Source organism: Callorhinchus milii, unplaced genomic scaffold, assembly GCF_018977255.1.
Source record: "Callorhinchus milii isolate IMCB2004 unplaced genomic scaffold, IMCB_Cmil_1.0 Scaffold1, whole genome shotgun sequence".
Classification (NCBI taxonomy): Eukaryota; Metazoa; Chordata; class Chondrichthyes; order Chimaeriformes; family Callorhinchidae; genus Callorhinchus; species Callorhinchus milii.
Genome location: NW_024704742.1, coordinates 62,828,984 through 62,847,349, shown reverse-complemented (window position 1 = coordinate 62,847,349; position 18,366 = coordinate 62,828,984). Strand labels below are relative to the sequence as shown.

Below are 18,366 nucleotides of genomic sequence, written 5' to 3'. Positions count from 1 at the left end.
CAGCTCTGACCTCCTCAACCTCCCCAGCCTATCCCTCAGACTGGGGCTCAACCTAGGCTTCAGGTTCGACCAAGGCATCATCTTCTTCTTCGACTGTGCCTACGATCACCTCACCCTCCCCCCAGCTCGGTGTCATGCTCCCCCACTCACAAACGCTCTGGGACGCAACGCTGCGTTAGGGGCGCTATATAAATGCACGTTGTTGTTGGTGGTGGTGGTGGTCTTTTATACTATGAATCTTGAACCTCCAACTTGGTTACTAAATTAAATAAAATTGCATTTCAACGTGAAGAAAGGTATGTATTTTTGATTTGATTGATGCGTAACATTGTATAAAACTGGCACTCACATTACATTGTATGATTCTTGTTTTCACATCAGTCCTGACCATTTCTCAGTTGGATCCAGTTGTTATTTTGGAGATTTCATAACTTGTTGAGAACAATGTGATTTTGAATGTCAGTTTCATATTTCTCTTTCCCCTGATGCTCTAAGTTGGATGATGGGTTATTAAAAAAGAGCCCACGTTTCCTGTATTTGCAGCTGAGATTTATTTATGAACTATTGTGATTGACAGCTGTGGTAGCACAGGGTTATGTTATCCCAGTATGCTTTTTCTTTTTCTATTTTGTGTAGATATTCAAAATTGAATTTTTACAATATATACATGAATACAAAGTGAGATGTAATAATATTCCTTGAATTTGATATAGCACCTTATCACGTCATTGAGAGTCTCAAAGCGATTCACAGAATATACTGTTAAGTGAATTGACTGTATATTTTATGGATGAATATAAACATAATGAGCATTACCTATTGTGGTATTATATATTATTAGCCAAAACATATAAACAAGCAATAAGCCATTAAAATATGTTTTTGTCATACAAAATTAAATGCAATAATTTAAAGCAAAAACTTTATTTTGATATAAAAATGATCCTTTAACTTTAAGATAATGAATTACATTGAAAGGTAAATAGTAAAGCAGGTCACACTTTAAATATACTTTTTCTGCTTTCGTTTAGAGATAAATAAATTGATTATTGTCTCACAATAAATAGAAATGTGTTGCTACTGTATCATTATTCTGTTCAAAACCTTCAAAAATTCAAAAATTAAACAACCATTAAAATAATAATAATTCTTGCATTTGATATAGCACCTTATTGTGATAAAACATCTCAAAAGTTCTTTACAGGATTTGCAGTACATGTAGTGAAATGATAGAAAATTTCCACCCATAAACTTGCAAGTTGGCAGCTATAAAATGGATGATGACCTCAAACACAATGCTGTCACATGGTACATAAGACAGGATTTCTTTCCTGCTTTCTGAGTTATAACACTCAAAATAATAGCAGACAAGTTAACAGCATCAAACCAAACCAGGAGGAAAAAGTGCATTTTAGAATTTATATCTATGATCTTCAAAAAATGTGTTAGAAATTTCTTCAGTGATATTTTAGACTCTTCTGTGGATTAGAATTTAATTTTTCCTCTTTTTTCTTCTTTTCTCCCTCTTTTTGTCAAATTTTGTTCCTCCTGTCCCTTTCACAAAAAAATTCTCCTTGTCTTTCATCTGTTACAATGTCAATCTGGAACATAATATCCTCAAAGTTTTTATTGTGCAAACTTGTCCACGCTTCTTTTCTTTTTCTCTTTTTTTTTTGATCATCCAAATACCAGCAGCTTGGAAAACTTCCTTCATAGGTTCACTGGGACTGGCGAAGGCCACATCTTTTTTTGACACACGCAGAAACGCTTCACCGTCCTTAAGAGCATCCGAACCAGATTGAGAATTCCATGAATGCCACCTATACATGGAAAGTCCCATTTTTAAAAAAATCTTCAATGTTCACCCTAAACAGGCAGACAGGACCTTGGTTTAACATATCATACAAAGGATGGTACCTCCCCAGCACTGTTCAGCCCAATCTGTAAGCTCAAAAAGACCATGGAAATTATTTAAAAAGGGAAGGGAGTTTTTCCTGGTGTCCTGGATAAAATTAGTCAATCAATACACTTTTACAGCACTGTTCAGGTTGGGAGGATGTCACAAACACTTGACAATTCTGGCTGGACACCAGATCTAAGTGTGGGTGCTAAGGGTTTTCATGATGTGCCTTGAAAGTCAGGATTGAGCAAGTCAAAGGTACCTGGGAAAGAAGTTTCAGAGAGTAAGCGCTAAGTGGCTGAATGTTTGCCCAATGATGGTGGGAAGGATAGAACGGGGACACTGAGCAGGCCAGTGGCAGTTGAGCGAAGGGAATGGCCAGGTTGGTAAGAATGAAGGAGGCTGCAGAGGTAGGTAAGTGTCTTGGCGTCTTGCGATGTCCTCCCGATGAACGGCTCTTTATAAATGCAATTTATTATTGTAGGGTGGGACGAGAACATGGGAGAACGAAGATCTTGAACTCAATCTGCTGGAAGATTGGAAGCCAATGGATGGGGGTGATAGGCTCATGGAGACTGGTACAAGAAAGGTCATGAGCTGCAAAGTTCTGGATAGCGTACAGCCTGTGCGGGCTTCCAGCAAGCAGAACTTTGCATAATAGAACCTGGGTGTAAGAAAAGCCTAGAGGAGCTGCTTGGTGGCTCGGAGGAGTGGTAGTGATAGAGGCATACAATATTGTGGAGGTGAGGGAAAGCTGGATAAGTGAGAGCACGGATGTGAGGTTTGAGAGCTGGTTATTTCTTGGCTGTTTGAGGGACATTGCAATGTGCACATTGAATGCTGCAGTCACCTACAAAATGCACAGTCACAAACAATACTGTACAATAAATCCTGTGATGCACTTTGAGACACCCTCCCAAATTGAATAGCGCGTATTATTATTAAAACACTGATAGTATCTTTGTGCACATGTGGAGAACTCTGAAATTTGTGGGGGGTTTTATGTGAGTACTGAAAGTGTCAAATCAGGCTTCCTGCTCCATTTCGCTCCATTGGAAGCAACATCACTTTGCTTCCGGCAGTATAAACTAAGCTCTAAATTATATTCCACAAGTATTAAATAATAGGAAAAGATGAGATTGTGTTCCCTTTCCTGATGCAAAAGGCTTTTGGGGTCAAAGATTATATGTAAATCACTGGGATTGGCCATCACTTATTCTCTACTGAATTCCCAGCAATATATAATAATAATAGATAGGGTGAGCTTTTGGTTCTAAACATACAAGCATAACTATAATAATAATGATCTTTGATATAACACTTTATCATGTTGTTGCGACTTCTCAAATAGCTTCACAGAATATATTGTAAAGTGAATTGAATGTGTATTTTGTGGGTGAAACACAGCCGCCAATTGTGCAAGCAGTGTCCCACAAACAGTTGTGGATTGAGTGAGGGAATGTTTTTTTTTGGAGGGATTATTAATCCCAGAAAACAATCCAGTGATCGACTATCTTACTTTCTGCTAAGTACATAGAGGCATGTGGAGTGAAGTAACTTGCCTAAAGATTTGCCCCACCTGGGAATCGAACCCCGATGCTCTCGCTTGTGAGGCGAGAGTTCTAACTGCAATGCTAAGCGGACTCTATTGCCTTGAGGCTAACTTGATTTTTTCAAAGCATTTAACTGAATTTGGGAGAATCAATTCTTGTTTATTTATTCTTCAGTTGACTTTATTTGCACACAACCTGTTGTTGTTTTTGTAATGGAATAAGGGTGCAGTCAAATGCAATTGACTGATCCATTGTTTGAAACAACAGTTGATGTGCATCTTTGGGTCAATGATAGACACAGACACACACAAAACCGAGAGGCAGCTTTGGAATTAATTGTGTGTGTTTGGCTCCATCGTGGAGCAGGACACGTTACTGCAGCAAATGCAGTCTACAGTGTGGATTCTGCGTGGACACAGGGCATGCACAGAGCACCCACTTCATAGAGGCTTTGCAGAATATAACCCACCGATCCATCCATTTTTCTCCCCTAGAAAGTGACGTTAAAACGTGACTTTTCGAAACCTTGTGGGGGCTCACGCTTTTGCTCTGCATTTCTCATCTCCGATCGTATTTGACACACACGAGTGCGATGCATTTTTATTGACGAACCCACAGAGAGAGAGAGAGAGTGAGAGAGAGACAGCATTTAAAATAGCAGTGAAACAGCAGTGAAGCCATGAGCAGAGGGGGAAGGTGTGTGTCTGGTCTAACCGAACGGACCGAGCTGCAAACAAAATGCAAAGGGTGTCGGACAGGCGGATGGATGGACGGGCGAGTTGAGAGCTTTGCAAAGCGAAGTGGTCGGTGGAGACTTAAAGGCAGGAGGTTTGGAGGTTGGGAGTGAGACGCAGACTTGCAAAACCATCACATATGTCAAAAGCGTCTCAGGCGACGATTCCAAAGAGCACCACCTTTTTTCTCTCTCTCTCTCTCTCTCTCTGCACTCTCTCTCTCTACACCGAAAGAAAAAAAAAGCAATTCTTAGCATTGCATTTTTAGGTTTGTTTGCCTTCAATGAACAACCCCGTTGTTTGCAATAAATGCACAGCAACATCGCTGGTCCCACAAATTCAATCCGGAGAGAGAGAGAGAGACCACCCGCATCGCTTAAACACACACACACACACACACCCTGGTACGTTCACTCTCTCTGCTTGTGCCATTAGATCGCACTCTCCTATTTGTTGCTGGCTGCTTCTTGCGTGTGTATGTTTTTTTTATTGATGAGCAAAATTAAATTTAATTAAAAAAACAGGTCTGTGGTGCCCGCGCCAGTCCCTTCTTGTTGCTCGGTGTGCGTGTGAGTGGTGTGTGTGTGTGTGTGTGGTACTTGCATCTCCACTGGAAACATGCAAACTCCCTCCACTCCCCAGGGAGGGAGAGGAGGAGTGGGAGGAGAGAAGACAGACAGACAGACAGACAGACAGACAGACAGACAGACAGACAGACAGACAGACAGACAGATAGCCTCAAAGAGCTTTGCAGAATATAATAATGATAATCATAATCCTTGCATTTATTATAGCGCTTTTCATGCCTTCTGGACATCTCAAAGCGCTTCACAGAATAGACTGTAAAGTGAATTGACCGTATATTTGTGGGCGAAACGCGGCAGCCAATTGCGCACAGCACTGTCTCACAAACAGTCGTGGATTGAAAATGACCAATTTATTATTTTTATTTTTTAAGAAAATATTGCCCCCGGAAAACGGATCCACCAATTGACTAACAACCAGGAGATAGATAGGACAGACCGATGGGAATCACTTCTCAATGGGTTAAATTTGTATAAAGTAGTTTGTGGTGGTGGGGGGGGCCCTGTTTCTCCCCAAACCCACCCCCACCGCCATCACCACCCCATTGTCCTTCTTCTGATTGCCATCTACCAAGTTGAGGAGAGAGTGTGTTTGTGTGTGGGTTGAGGAGAGAAGAGTGTGTGGTGGGGGAAGGGGTGAGGAGAGTGTGTGGGGTGTGAGGAGAGTGTGTGGGGGTGAGGAGAGTGTGTGGGGTGTGAGGAGAGTGTGTGGGGTGTGAGGAGAGTGTGTGGGGGTGGTGGTGAGGAGAGTGTGTGGGGTGTGAGGAGAGTGTGTGTGGAGGTGAGGAGAGTGTGTGGGGTGTGAGGAGAGTGTGTGGGGGGTGAGGAGAGTGTGTGGGGGTGTGGTGAGGAGAGTGTGTGGGGTGTGAGGAGAGTGTTTGGGGGGTGAGGAGAGTGTGTGTGGAGGTGAGGAGAGTGTGTGGGGTGTGAGGAGAGTGTGTGGGTTGTGAGGAGAGTGTGTGGGGGGTGAGGAGTGTGTGTGGAGGTGAGGAGAGTGTGTGTGGAGGTGAGGAGAGTGTGTGGGGTGTGAGGAGAGTGTGTGGGGTGTGAGGAGAGTGTGTGGGGGTGAGGAGAGTGTGTGGGGGGTGAGGAGAGTGTGTGGGGGGTGAGGAGAGTGTGTGTGGAGGTGAGGAGAGTGTGTGGGGGGTGTGGAGAGTGTGTGGGGGGTGAGGAGAGTGTGTGTGGAGGTGAGGAGAGTGTGTGTGGAGGTGAGGAGAGTGTGTGGGGGGTGAGGAGAGTGTGTGTGGGGTGATGAGTGTGTGGGGGTGAGGAAAGTGTGTGGGGGTGAGGAGAGTGTGTGGGGGGTGAGGAGAGACTGTGTGTGGGGGTGTGGTGAGGAGACTGTGTGGGGGGTGAGGAGAGACTGTGTGTGGGGGTGTGGTGAGGAGAGAGTGTGTGGGGGTGAGGAGAGTGTGTGGGGGTGAGGAGAGAGTGTGTGGGGGTGAGGAGAGTGTGTGGGGGTGAGGAGAGAGTGTGTGGGGGTGAGGAGAGTGTGTGTGGGGGTGAGGAGAGTGTGTGGGTGTGTGGGTGTGAGGAGAGTGTGTGGGGGTGTATGCGGGTGAGGGGAGAGTGTGTGGGGGTGTATGGGGGTGAGGGGAGAGTGCGTGTGGGTGTGTGGGGGGGGGTGAGGAGTGTGTGGGTGTGTGTGTGTGTGGGGGGTGAGGTGGGTGTGTGTGGGGGGGTGAGGATAGTGTGTGTGGGGGGGGGTGAGGAGAGACTGTGTGTGGGTGTGTGTGTGGGGGGGGGGTGAGGAGAGTGTGTGGGGGTGTGTGTGGTGGGGGGGGTGAGGAGAGTGTGTGTGGGTGTGGGGGGTGAGGTGGGTGTGTGTGTGGGGGGGGGGTGAGGAGAGTGTGTGTGGTGGGGGGGTGAGGAGAGTGTGTGTGGGTGGGGGGGTGAGGAGAGTGGTGTGTGTGTGGGGGGGGGGTGAGGAGAGTGTGTGGGGGTGAGGAGAGTGTGTGGGTGTGTGTGGGGGGGGGGGAGGAGAGTGTGTGGGTGTGTGTGTGTGGGGGGGTGAGGAGAGTGTGTGGGTGTGTGGTGTGTGTGGGGGGGGTGAGGAGAGTGTGTGGGTGTGTGGGTGTGTGTGGGGGGGTGAGGAGAGTGTGTGGGTGTGTGTGGGGGGGGGGGTGAGGAGTGTGTGTGTGTGGGGGGGGGGTGAGACACAGAGAGTGTGTGGGTGTGTGTGTGGGGGGGTGAGGAGAGTGTGTGTGGTGGGGGGGGTGAGGAGAGTGTGTGGGGGTGAGGAGAGAGAGAGGGATGGCAGATGGCAGATGGCCTCTGCACCGCTCTGCTCACACACAGTGTTCAGGTGTGTGTCCCGGTCAGTCCTGGCTGTGGCGGGGAGCGAGTCCACGTGTTAACAGGCAGCAGAGATTGGGATATTACAGTCTATATAAACCCCAGAGGGACAGACAGACAGACAGACAGACAGAGCAGAGGATGTGGTTGAATGAAGCCGCCGCCTCGTGTCCGTGTTCTTTTTCTGAAGGCAATCGGTTTGGAGTGGAGATGATTTGCTCTTATTCTTTCTCTCTCTCTCTCTCTCTCCTCTCACTGATGGGCTGATCTTTGTTTGAATCCGTAGGGATTTTATTTCTCTGTCTCTCTCTGTCTCTCTCTGTCTCTCTCCTGTTTGATGCATATATAATATTATATGTACATTTATATATATATATATATGTATATATATATATGCTTTTATTTTAAAGAATGCCTTTGGGATAAGGAATTAGAGATTAGCTGTGGAGGGAGGGAGGGAGGGGGGGAGTGAGTGGCAGGAACACCAGACGTGGGCAGCTGTGGAGAGAGGCAGCGGCTGTTGGAAGTGGCCAGTGGTCGGGGTCTCTCCCTCTCCCTCTCCCTCTCCCCCTCTCTCTGCTCAGTTGAATGAATGGAGAGTTAGGTGTTTGCAGGCGGTGCCTGTGTCTGTGCCAGTGTTGCCGTCCTAGAGAGAGGTAAGTGAGGCTGAGGGGGAGCGGCGGGGAGACCAAACACAGCGACTCTCGGATGGCTCTGCCCCCCCTTTTGTTCTGTGGCATTCAAACCACACTCTCACCCACATCTCTGCCCGGGGTGGGGGGTGGGGGTGGGGGTGGGGGTGGGGGAGGGGTGGGGGGTGAAAGTGAGCGCAAAGCAGAGCGAGATAGCTGCGAGTTTACACTTCAGTTTGACATACAATACATATACACACACACACACACACACACACGCGCGCACATACATAACGTGTGTTCTAGAAACAAAAGTTTTGCAAAATAACCAGTCCCGCAGATGTCTTATTTCATTCTGTGCCAAAGGTTTTGCACCCAATGCTCAAAATTCTCTCTGTATATTTCAGTTCCAGAATTGAAGAAATGCACATTAATCCAAACTTGTTGTTGTTTCTTGTGGCAGGTCGCAGGCGCAAGGACACCCTGGTTTTCCTCTTTACTGGCAGTTACTGTTCTCAGCAGCGGTGCTGGAGCTCCCTGTCCTCCCTCTCTCCGTGTCTCTGTCTCCCTGTCCGGTGCTGTCAGAAGAGAGTAAAAGGCTTTGCTCAAAGTAGCACCAGAAGGTAATTTGGAAGTGGCCGAATTGCTGAGGAAAAGTTGCCAATCCGGGATGAAGCGAAAGCAGAAGAGGTTTCTGCAGATGATCGGACTGTTTATCGTGGCGCTGGTTTTCCTTCCAAATGTTGGTCTGTGGTCCCTTTACAAGGAGAAGCACTTGGAAAAATCATTGGAGTCAGGAGATCAGGTAAACCACACAGAGCGAGCGATGGAGGGGTTGCTGGAGTGGGTATTATCACCAGGTAGGATCACTTTGACTTCCACAGGATGGAAATCAGAGCAACCAACTCACGGAGAAAGACTTTTCCTTCTTAGTTTCATTCTGTTTCCCCTCACTCCTTGTCGAGCAGAGCTCAACATAAGCAGTTGAGCATAATGTAGAGATACTCAGAAGAACCGCAGCTTCTGAATCTGAAGATCTGAATCAAAGAAACACAGCTATAGATAATGGATATCTGTGGACACGAGTAGGTTATTGTTTCTGCCGTGTTACTGTTGATCTGACTTGCAAAAGTTGGTTTGGGAGGGAAAAAGGGGCTCCTTGTGGGAAGGAGGAAAGTAAGAGCAGACAGATTTTGAAATGCAAATGTAACTTCTTGTTTAAAATGATTCTACTCTTTTCTATAAAAAAGCAATTCTCCAGTTCACTGTTACAATTCTTATGAAGGGATTCACCAGAAGCATTGAGACATTTTCTAGCAGATGTTAGTTTCACTTGTGCCATTCTGGCATTTTACTGTTTATTTGTCTTTTGTCTTTTAAGTTCATAATTTATTGCCACGTACTTTCTTTTGTAAGGGATCATTGATATGATTTTTTTTATATGTTTGTGTCTGAGGGCAGATCTTATCCTCTCTGTTAAAGTTTTTTAAGTGTTCTGCTGTCTGTGTGTGTGATATTTCTGGTATTACACCAATTCAGGTTACTCTTGAGTGTGGAAAGATTGACACATAATTCACAGCCAGAGTTGAAGAGAACAAAACCTCTATGCCTGCATTGCCTGCGATGATGGTTACAAATGAAAGGAAATTGTTAATACAAAAGCGGTATTGTGTAAAATGTAGTCAAGCCTGACCTGACTTGCTGAACCTGCCAATTAATCTGTCTCATTGGTTTTTTTTTATACAATGACAAGTTACATCGTTTAAAAAAGTTCTGATTCTGAACAGGAGAATTTTCTTTGTAATAATACACTGTAATTTATATTGAAGATACATTTGAAAAATTCTGTGGTTTTGAATGTTATTTAAAGAATAACTCAAATTACAAATGCTTTACCTCTGAGTCAGAGTTGGTTGTGTAGCAGAATAGCTCTTGATTATTACTATTGAACGGATGCAACAACTTTGCCCCTCTATACCTCTATATTTTAAAACAATTACTCTGGTAGTATTAACTGTGAAACTGAAAACGAAAGACTAAAAACTGCATAACCTGATTTTGAAACTGGTTAGACTATACTTATTTTATTAATAAGTGATAGAAATTGTGTTACTCTGCTCCAGTTTTAACTGTTGAAACTGCCTTCCAATTTCTGGGGCAATTGTGAAGCAGTATTGATTGGTGTGTCCATCGATCAGAGGATAATCTTTCAGTTCGTGACTTATGTTCTTCAGGTTTGTAGAAAAATGGTTAGAGTAAAACTGCCAGTTACCGTACTCCCTACGATGTTTTATGCCGAACACCAATACTTACTCACTAGAATTCAACTCTGACCTGCATTGGTTAACAATTGAGAATTGCAAGGGATTATTTTTTCCCCCAAAAAATTGGCGAGTTTTCATTTAATATAAGGACTTCATTACATTTACTTTCATTGCATCATTTACTGACTCACACGGATGCGCTACTGATTTTAAGGTTGGAACGAGATTACTTTGGCTACAAATTCTGCTTAGTGTGAACTGGAATGCAACTGCACTTATCCCATGTCATCTGCTTCTGAAGCCAACATACACAAGGTGGAAATAGGGATGGATCGTTGGCATAATAACATATAGGAGAAAAACTCTGTAAAACTGTGAGGGTAGTTTCTTCTGTGTGCTCCAGACTGCTGTAAGTAGTGTTATAACTCCCCAAGTAAAACACTGAATGGTACAGTAATCAATGATATGGTGTGAAACTAGTGATGAGCATTCCCATATATTCTGGCTCCATCCTAGAAGGATCAACATTTTGATACTGTGAATTCAAATCAGTATATGGTTTGAATTTTGAGCCTGGTGTATGAGCAGTGGACACAGATATCCCTGGATATCCAGAAATGAGGATAACTAGAACTTGATACACCACCAGACTGTAAAGGTTTGATCAGTTCCTGGTACAGCACAAGCTAACTTGTGATTCAGCCTTCAGTTCATTTTTTAAAATGTAAGATTGTGTGGAATTTTGGAAAATTCGTTAATCACCTTAATTCAGAAGGCTGTTCTTCCGCAGGTCTTCAAAAGATTTCCAGAAGAAATGTCTTACAAATTTAACTGAAATCAAGAATTTTCCCCCAAATTTGCATTATTTTAAAATTTAAGATTTTGGGCACTGAGTACTTGCATAATAGTAATAGAGATGAGAGACATTTGTCAACCTGGACTGACAGAGCAGCGAAGGTGCTGCAACTGGGATTGGAGTCAGCCTGGGAACAAATATGTGAAATTAAAAGTAAATCTGGCTCAAAGAGGACCAACGCAATAACGCCCATCTTCTCGGCAGTACAAATTTGTGCACTTAGTAGCAGTCCTTGGAATACAACATAGTGTCACAAGCTTTAAAGCTCAGTTCTCTTTATTTGACTTTTCTAATATAGCTAAGTATACATGTTTAGTTCCAAGGGTATATTTTTAAAATATTCATTACGAGGTGGCATTTAGCCTTACATACAGAGAGAGGTAAGACAATTAGAGCTGAGGTCAGGATGCATTTCTTCACACAGAGGGTTTTGAAGCTGTGAAACACTCTGCTCCTGAAAGTTGTAGAGGTAGAATCAATAGATATATTTAAAAGAGAGGTAGATAAATACTTTGGTACTAAGTTCGATGTGCTACTGCTGACAGGAAGACAGTTGCAATGCTCTCACACGTTTCATGGTGAGATGTATTGCCCACTGGGAAGCTCGCAGGGAGTTACTGGTAACTACCATCCAGCTAGTGAGGAATCAAACTCTCACTTGTCGAATGTCAAAAGATCAACTACGGACTATCGTCCTTAGGAGGTAAGCAGGATCTCATTGGAGCTGAACTGGTTCCAAGGTGAGATGTTTGGCAACTGAATGTTGGCATCGAGCGAGCCCTCTGTAGGGGTCTCAGTCGTCTGGTTCCTGAGTCAGGCGGATCCGCAGTATTCCAACGCACTGCAGATGACAGCACAGGCAGCCTAGCTCATCAGCAAGATTTGTAAGGGTAGAGCATTCACGAGGGGCAGGAAGTCACTCCATTCAGCTCCTGTTAACCCTACAAGCCAAAGCCCTGGTGGGTAGGGCGGTTCTAGCTGGACAAGCAGCAGGAAAGCTTGTCAAACAGCAATATCAATGGCAAGCTATGTGGTTTTAGCTGGTTAGACTCCAGCAGTACCCCAACATACACTCTGGGATGCCCAAGACTTGGGTTTTGCCAACCTGCACCTGAAATTTTCCAAAATTAATAATCAGGATGCTTCCCTCCAGGGAGAGTGCACACATTCCATTCCAACAATCCATTTCTGGGATTTCCATGTGTAGGTGGGATGCAGGATGCATGGAATTCTTAGTTTAGTTTGGATACGCTTAAGTATGGGGATGGGTTTCCACATGTGTCACACACCTGGCTGAGTAAAAACAAAGGATGTATTAAGGAGTATGACAAATGGTTACGATACAGGATTAAAAGATATGCCGAGATTTAAGAAACTGGTGGACCAGCCTCGGTGGGCCAAATGGCCTCTTTCTATTTTCCTATGTCCCTTAGTACTATACTACAGCCGTTAGTCTTGCTCAGTTGGTTGCACTCTCATTTCTGAGTCATAGGGTTGTGGGTCCCATGTTGGCCATTGATTTTTACAAGAATACATTTTCATCTTTCCAGAAAGTAATGCTTTATTAAAATTATACTTTCTGAAATGTTACATGTAGAGCTCTTGAGTCTGGTTTGGATACTCTTAAGCACGGTGAGAGTTTCTGTATGTGTCAGACATTCGGCTAACCAAAGAAAAGAGATACTGTGAGCTCATATACGCTAGCATGCACGTTGCTCTATTTCCATTAAATTGATCAATTTTGGGTTTCTAATTAAATCTCTGAAAAAAATTGCAGGGTTAACAGCTGAAATATTTCAGAATAAATACATCAATAACATTTCCTATAATTTTGTGCCATGATTATTGTAGTGACATTATTACACCATTAATGCAAATTATGGGTAGGAATCTGAAAATGTTATGAAAGACCTAAGTGTATTTAGCTGCATGATATGTGGTTCTTTCTAAAATGTTAGTGAGCCATTAACTCTAGTGCTGTACACAGTCTTTTATCATTCTTTTAGTCACACATAGACATCAGCGTAGTAGTGTATCAACTTGGAGGAAGTGTAATTCGTGAAGCTACCAAGCCATTTGCAACCAGCAGAAATCAACCAAACTAAAGCAATGTTGAGCTCCATGTGTCCCACATGGCATGGGTTGCAAAGGATTTATTTGTAAGATGTTTCAAGAAAATTTTAAGTGTTCATCATGGAGGGGTGATTGTTGCCATTTAACTCCCATCAGCTAATGTAGCCATTCACATCATTCTGCTCTGAGCTCTACTAGCAAAATAGAACAACTTGAATGTGCACTAAAACATCATAAATAAGGAATAGTGTGTATTCATAGGTATGTTCCGATACAGTAAATGTTCGCACTATGGTGTACAGTCGTAAAGAGACTCATATTTTAACAGAAATCAGTATACATGTTTTTGGTAGTATGATAATAATAATTGCATTTGAATATGGAGTCCTGTAGCTCAGTGGGTAGAGTACTTGTCTTGCAAGCGAGACACCTGGGTTCAATTCCAGGCAGGGCGAAACCTTGGGCAAGTTTCCCTCCAAAACAAAACAATAATAAATTAGTCATTTTCAATTCACGACTGTTTGTGGGACACTGCTGTGTGCAATTGGCTGCTGCGTTTCGCCCGCAAATATACGGTCAATTCACTTTACAGTCTATCCCGTGAAGCGCTTTGAGATGTCGAGAAGACGTGAAAAGCGCTATATCAAATGCAAGGATTATTATTATATTATTATAATATTATAATGCCTGTTAAGTCATTTTAACTCCTGGATAAAAAATATTGGTTGTAATTCTCTGCTTGGTCAGGAAACATATTGACCTTGCAGGTAGAGTTTATGATGGTATATACCAACCATTGGACAACAGGTTATAAAACTTCCTACCAAAGTCAATACATTTAGCGGCGATCAGAGAATCATGCCCAATATTTCCATTAGTGAAACAATCAGGGCATGGGAATCCATTATATCACCCTTCAGTACATTTATAGCATAGGTCTGCTGTGAACCTATGTTAGCTTAGTACACTTGACTTCCAGCACTGCCCTAATAAAAGGCCAACATCTAGGTCATTAGGTTTTCATTGATATTATTTCCTCCATCCTGCATGTGTGTGCTATGCACAGGAAGTGCCGTTATAATAATAATCCTTGCATTTTATATAGCGCTTTTCACGTCGGGAGGACGTCCCAAAGCGCTTCACAGAACACACTGTAAAGTGAATTGACTGTATATTTGTGGGCGAACGCGGCAGCCAATTGCGCACAGCAATGTCCCACAAACAGTCGTAGATTGAAAATGACTAAATGACCGTTAACCTCACTTTGCAAAGGCAGCAATGTCAGCTCTGCTTTCCTGTGCATAGGATGTCACTTCCTGTGCCCTGCAGCAATCAGAGCACAGGAAGTGACATTAGTAGTACTTCCAATGTGCAACAAATAGGAACTGATGTCAGCAGTAACCTGATGAGCCGAAAGTTCCACATCTTGCTTAACACGCTGCAGTTGAGATATTAGACCACCTGACCTATAATGAGATTTTCTCTGTACTTGGCTGATAGCGATTGCATTGATGGTGTATGCAGAGTAAATATTCGTAGTCAACATAATTTCTTAACATTCGCACACAAATGGTAAAATGTAAAGAAATAATTCAGAGATTCAGATTATATTGAGCTGCCTCCTGGAATTATGTATGTCAACACGTCTTTTGGTTGAACAACTGAGATTTCTGTACCTTCTTATTCTCACCCATTGTTCTTATTTGTGTGTTAGCCTGTCTCAGTTTGTAGTACTCATGCTTCTAAATGTAGAGTGAATCTCCCTTCTTGGAGTCTTGTAGCTCAGTGGTTAGAGCACTCGCCTCACAAGCAAGAGACCTGTATTCGATTCCCGGCAGGGCAGGATTTAGGGAAAGTTTCCTTACTCCACACGCCTTTGTTTACCTAGCAGTAAATAGGAACCCGATTGTTAGTTGATTGGTCGATCGCTTTTCCAGGGATAATAATCCCTAAAAAAAAACAGTAATAATCTGATCACTAAATCCACAATTGTTTGTGGAACACTGCGGTGCGCAATTGGCTGCCACGTTTCGCCCACAAATATAAGTCTATTGATCTATTGACTTTACTGTATATTCTGCGAAGCGCTTTGAGACGTCTAGAAGACATGAAAAGCGCTATATGAAATGCAAGGATTATTATATATTATTACCTTTCTGATATTCTCACGCCCCACTCCATTATTTGCCACCTTTCTTCAGGTGGATCAGGTTTTCTGCACTCCCCTTGTCCCCTCGCCCACTATTGGTCGAATGTTTTTACCCACTATGCCTGAATCTCTGAATCTCCCTGCCTTAATCCCTCCATTTTGCCCTTCTTTGCCTATCTTCAAATCACATCTGAAGACTTTCCTTTTCGATCATGGATTCAGTCACCTCCCTTTCTTTCCAGCTCAGTGTCAGACTTGTTAAACACTCCTTTGAAGCGTGCTTCATAAATGCAAGTTGTTGTTGTTGAGTCAGAAGGTTTAAGCTCCATGTCAGGACTTAGAACTCGCATAGTCTAAGATGACACTCCAATGCAGTACTGGGGTTGAAGAGAAGGGTGTTTCATCCAGTGTCCCCCAATAAAATTAGTATTCATGTCATGGCTGCTTGTGTGTCATTGCTGTGTGCAAATTAGATGCCACATTTTCCCAAAAGGCATAGTCACTCCACTTTACAGTATATCCTTGTGGAGTCCTGTAGTTTAGTGGTTAGAGCACTAGCCTCGCAAACGAAAGGACCTGGGTTTGATTCCTGTCCAGGGCAAAACTTTTGGCAAGTTGCCTTTCTTCACGCACTCCACACTTTGTTTACTTAGCAGTAAACAGGAACCTGGTTGTTAGTTGATTGATGGATCGCTTTTCCTGTGTAATAATCCCTTCAAAAATTAAATAATAATAATGAGTTGGTCACTTAATCCACAACTGTTTGTGGGACACTGTTGTGTGCAATTGGCTGCCGTGATTCACCTACAAAATATACAGTCAATTCACTTTATAATATATTCTGTGACGCGCTTTGAGACATTTTAACAATATGATAAGGCGCTATATCAAATATGAGAATTTTTATTTGGTGTTGCTCTATTGCCTGCACAGCTGTATTATTAGACTTTACCACTGTTACTATAGTCCGATTGTCTCATTCCAGTAATTAATAAAATATATTCACCAGAAGCTTGGCTGTGTTTTCTGATGAGCTGCTTGGAGGATATTAAAACTCACAGCATTGGCATTCCCTTTACCATGTATATATAGATGTTCTGCTGCTTTTGCCAATTGTTTAAGCAAACAATTGCTATGGGCTTCATGCCTGTTTCAGATGACCTAAGTATTTTTACCCTTAAATGCTCTAAGGAAAAGCCTGTAAAACAAGATTCAATAATTATCCTTTGAACTGTTGTTCTGGCTGGGTGAAAGATTTCGGGGAACGTCTGTATTCTTACAGGCAAACAGCATGAAATTGTTGTTGCGGTGAGAGATCAAATACACAGCCAATCACCTTCAGTGCACAGATGGAAGGTGGATGGATGCTTCCTATTGAAATACTAAGTGATCGGAAAGCATCTCTCACATGAAGATGGAACAAGGCTCTAGCTGGTGTCTGGTCGAGACTAAGTGACTGAGTAATTAAACCAATTAAGGAGAAATCAGAGGCCAGATGAGATGAATGATAATTGCTTGAACTCAGATGAAACCCATTTATTAAAATATTTAATAGTAATGAGAGAAAGGCTTCCCCTCTGTCTATAGTGCTTTCTAATCTCGGTCTTAGAGGTGAGAGGATAGTTGTTCTAACATACGATGTCACCAAATCTATTTGTCAGAGGTGTTTCAATCATTTGCACATTAAGCAGATTTGGCAAAATTAACCATATAACTGCTGAAATTGAGTCTGAGTTATTTTCTTATCAAGTTCCCATGCATTTTATATATACATTGTTCACAGCATAATGTCTAATCTATCCAGATCAATGATTCCACCGAAATCAATATGATTTTCTATAATTTATTTTTAAAAACGTCATCAGTGCTTCAGGGTGTATTTCGGAGTCAAGAAGGAAAAATGTCACCAGGGTCTAGATTAACTCTATTTATGTAGCGCTTCAGAGGGGTCCGAACTTGGCAAATTATTGAATTCAGTCTTCTCTTTGAAGCTAACACAGGCCTGCTGTGTGTTCCCTGCCCCCTCCCACCACCATCAGTCTTCAGTCACTATGCCACTAACCTCTGGAATTACCACCTTCTATTCGACCATCTTCACCCCTCTTCGTTTTTGAATCCCACCTTAAAACAAACCTTTTCAACTGAGCCTAGGCGACTCTACCCCCCCAACCCCACCCCATTCTCTCTTGCTCAGCATCAGAACCCGTGAAGCACTCCTAGACATTATCCTATGTGAAAGGTGCTATGTAAATCCATGTTGTTGTTGTTGTTTTCTGTTAGTTCTTCAAGAAATTTACAGAAAACTGGCTTCAATAACAGCAAATCTTTTCATTAAAAGAAATAAAAATGCTTAAAATTCAAGAAAGTATAACAAGCATCCTAATCCCACCTATAGATTCTTTGGTATGACCCAATGAAACGTATCAGAATCGTGCATTTTAGAATTTAACCTGTAGGACTATCACTGAAAACCTATATGAATCTGAAATGATTCTATTGGTATTCATAATAGGAAATCCCAGAGGACATTTTTCTAAGGGTGGTGAGACGCTCATTATAATTTGTCGATTTGCTTCACAGACTGTCCTCTAAATTGAGCTTGGGCGCCTGCAGCACATTTTTTGCTGAATCTTCAGTTTATATGGGGTGATTATCAGCACCATCTTCAGAGTTGGACCATTTACATGAAATTACATATACTGCTGAGATTCAAAAGCCTTTCACATCACGAGTAGTTATCCACAGAGCTGCGCAAGCAACAGACCACAAATGTCCCTGCTTATCTGTGCCTCCTCTGGTCCATGTAGCAGCTAGTGTGAATTTATGCAAATCCAGTTCATAGGAGTGATAAAAGTGTGTCAGCTGGGTCATACAATACGTTTCAGAACTTTGCCCACAGTAATAAGATACAGTTGCTCATCTTTGATGACTGAGTGAATAGCAGGCTACGGGGCAAACTGCACAGGGCAATCATTGCTGTCCACAGGTGAGTTAGCTCAGCATCGCCAATTATAATATTTACCAGCTCTTCCACTATGATCTCCTTTGGTAATGCTCTTAGGATTCATTCAGATCACTGTGCTCATTTATAAGATTTGTTTTCGGGGGAGATAATTTACTCGAAACTTCACAACAAAGATTTGTGTGTTGGAAGCTAGGCTCATTTTCACAATACCTATGAGGAACGACCAAGGGCCCAGACAAAAATGAGGTAAATCTCTAGATTTTTTCAAATGAAAGGTACATACAGAGTAAACACTAAATTAGATTACTTAGTAGACCTGTTGTTAATTGTACTGTATCCCGCATAAGAGTCAGAGTAAAGC

At 42.7% G+C, this 18,366-nt stretch overlaps 1 protein-coding gene across 1 annotated transcript in view; it reads left to right on the top strand.

The window, feature by feature from the left end:
• Positions 1–7,650: 7,650 nt before the first annotated feature.
• Positions 7,651–18,366, top strand: part of galntl6 (polypeptide N-acetylgalactosaminyltransferase like 6) — a 494,474-nt gene continuing 483,758 nt past the window's right edge. The window contains exons 1-2 of the mRNA XM_007895954.2: positions 7,651–7,722; positions 8,162–8,503. Coding sequence (XP_007894145.1) covers positions 8,369–8,503 — 135 coding nt within the window. The 5' untranslated portion in view covers positions 7,651–7,722; positions 8,162–8,368. The remainder of the gene's footprint in view (positions 7,723–8,161; positions 8,504–18,366) is intronic.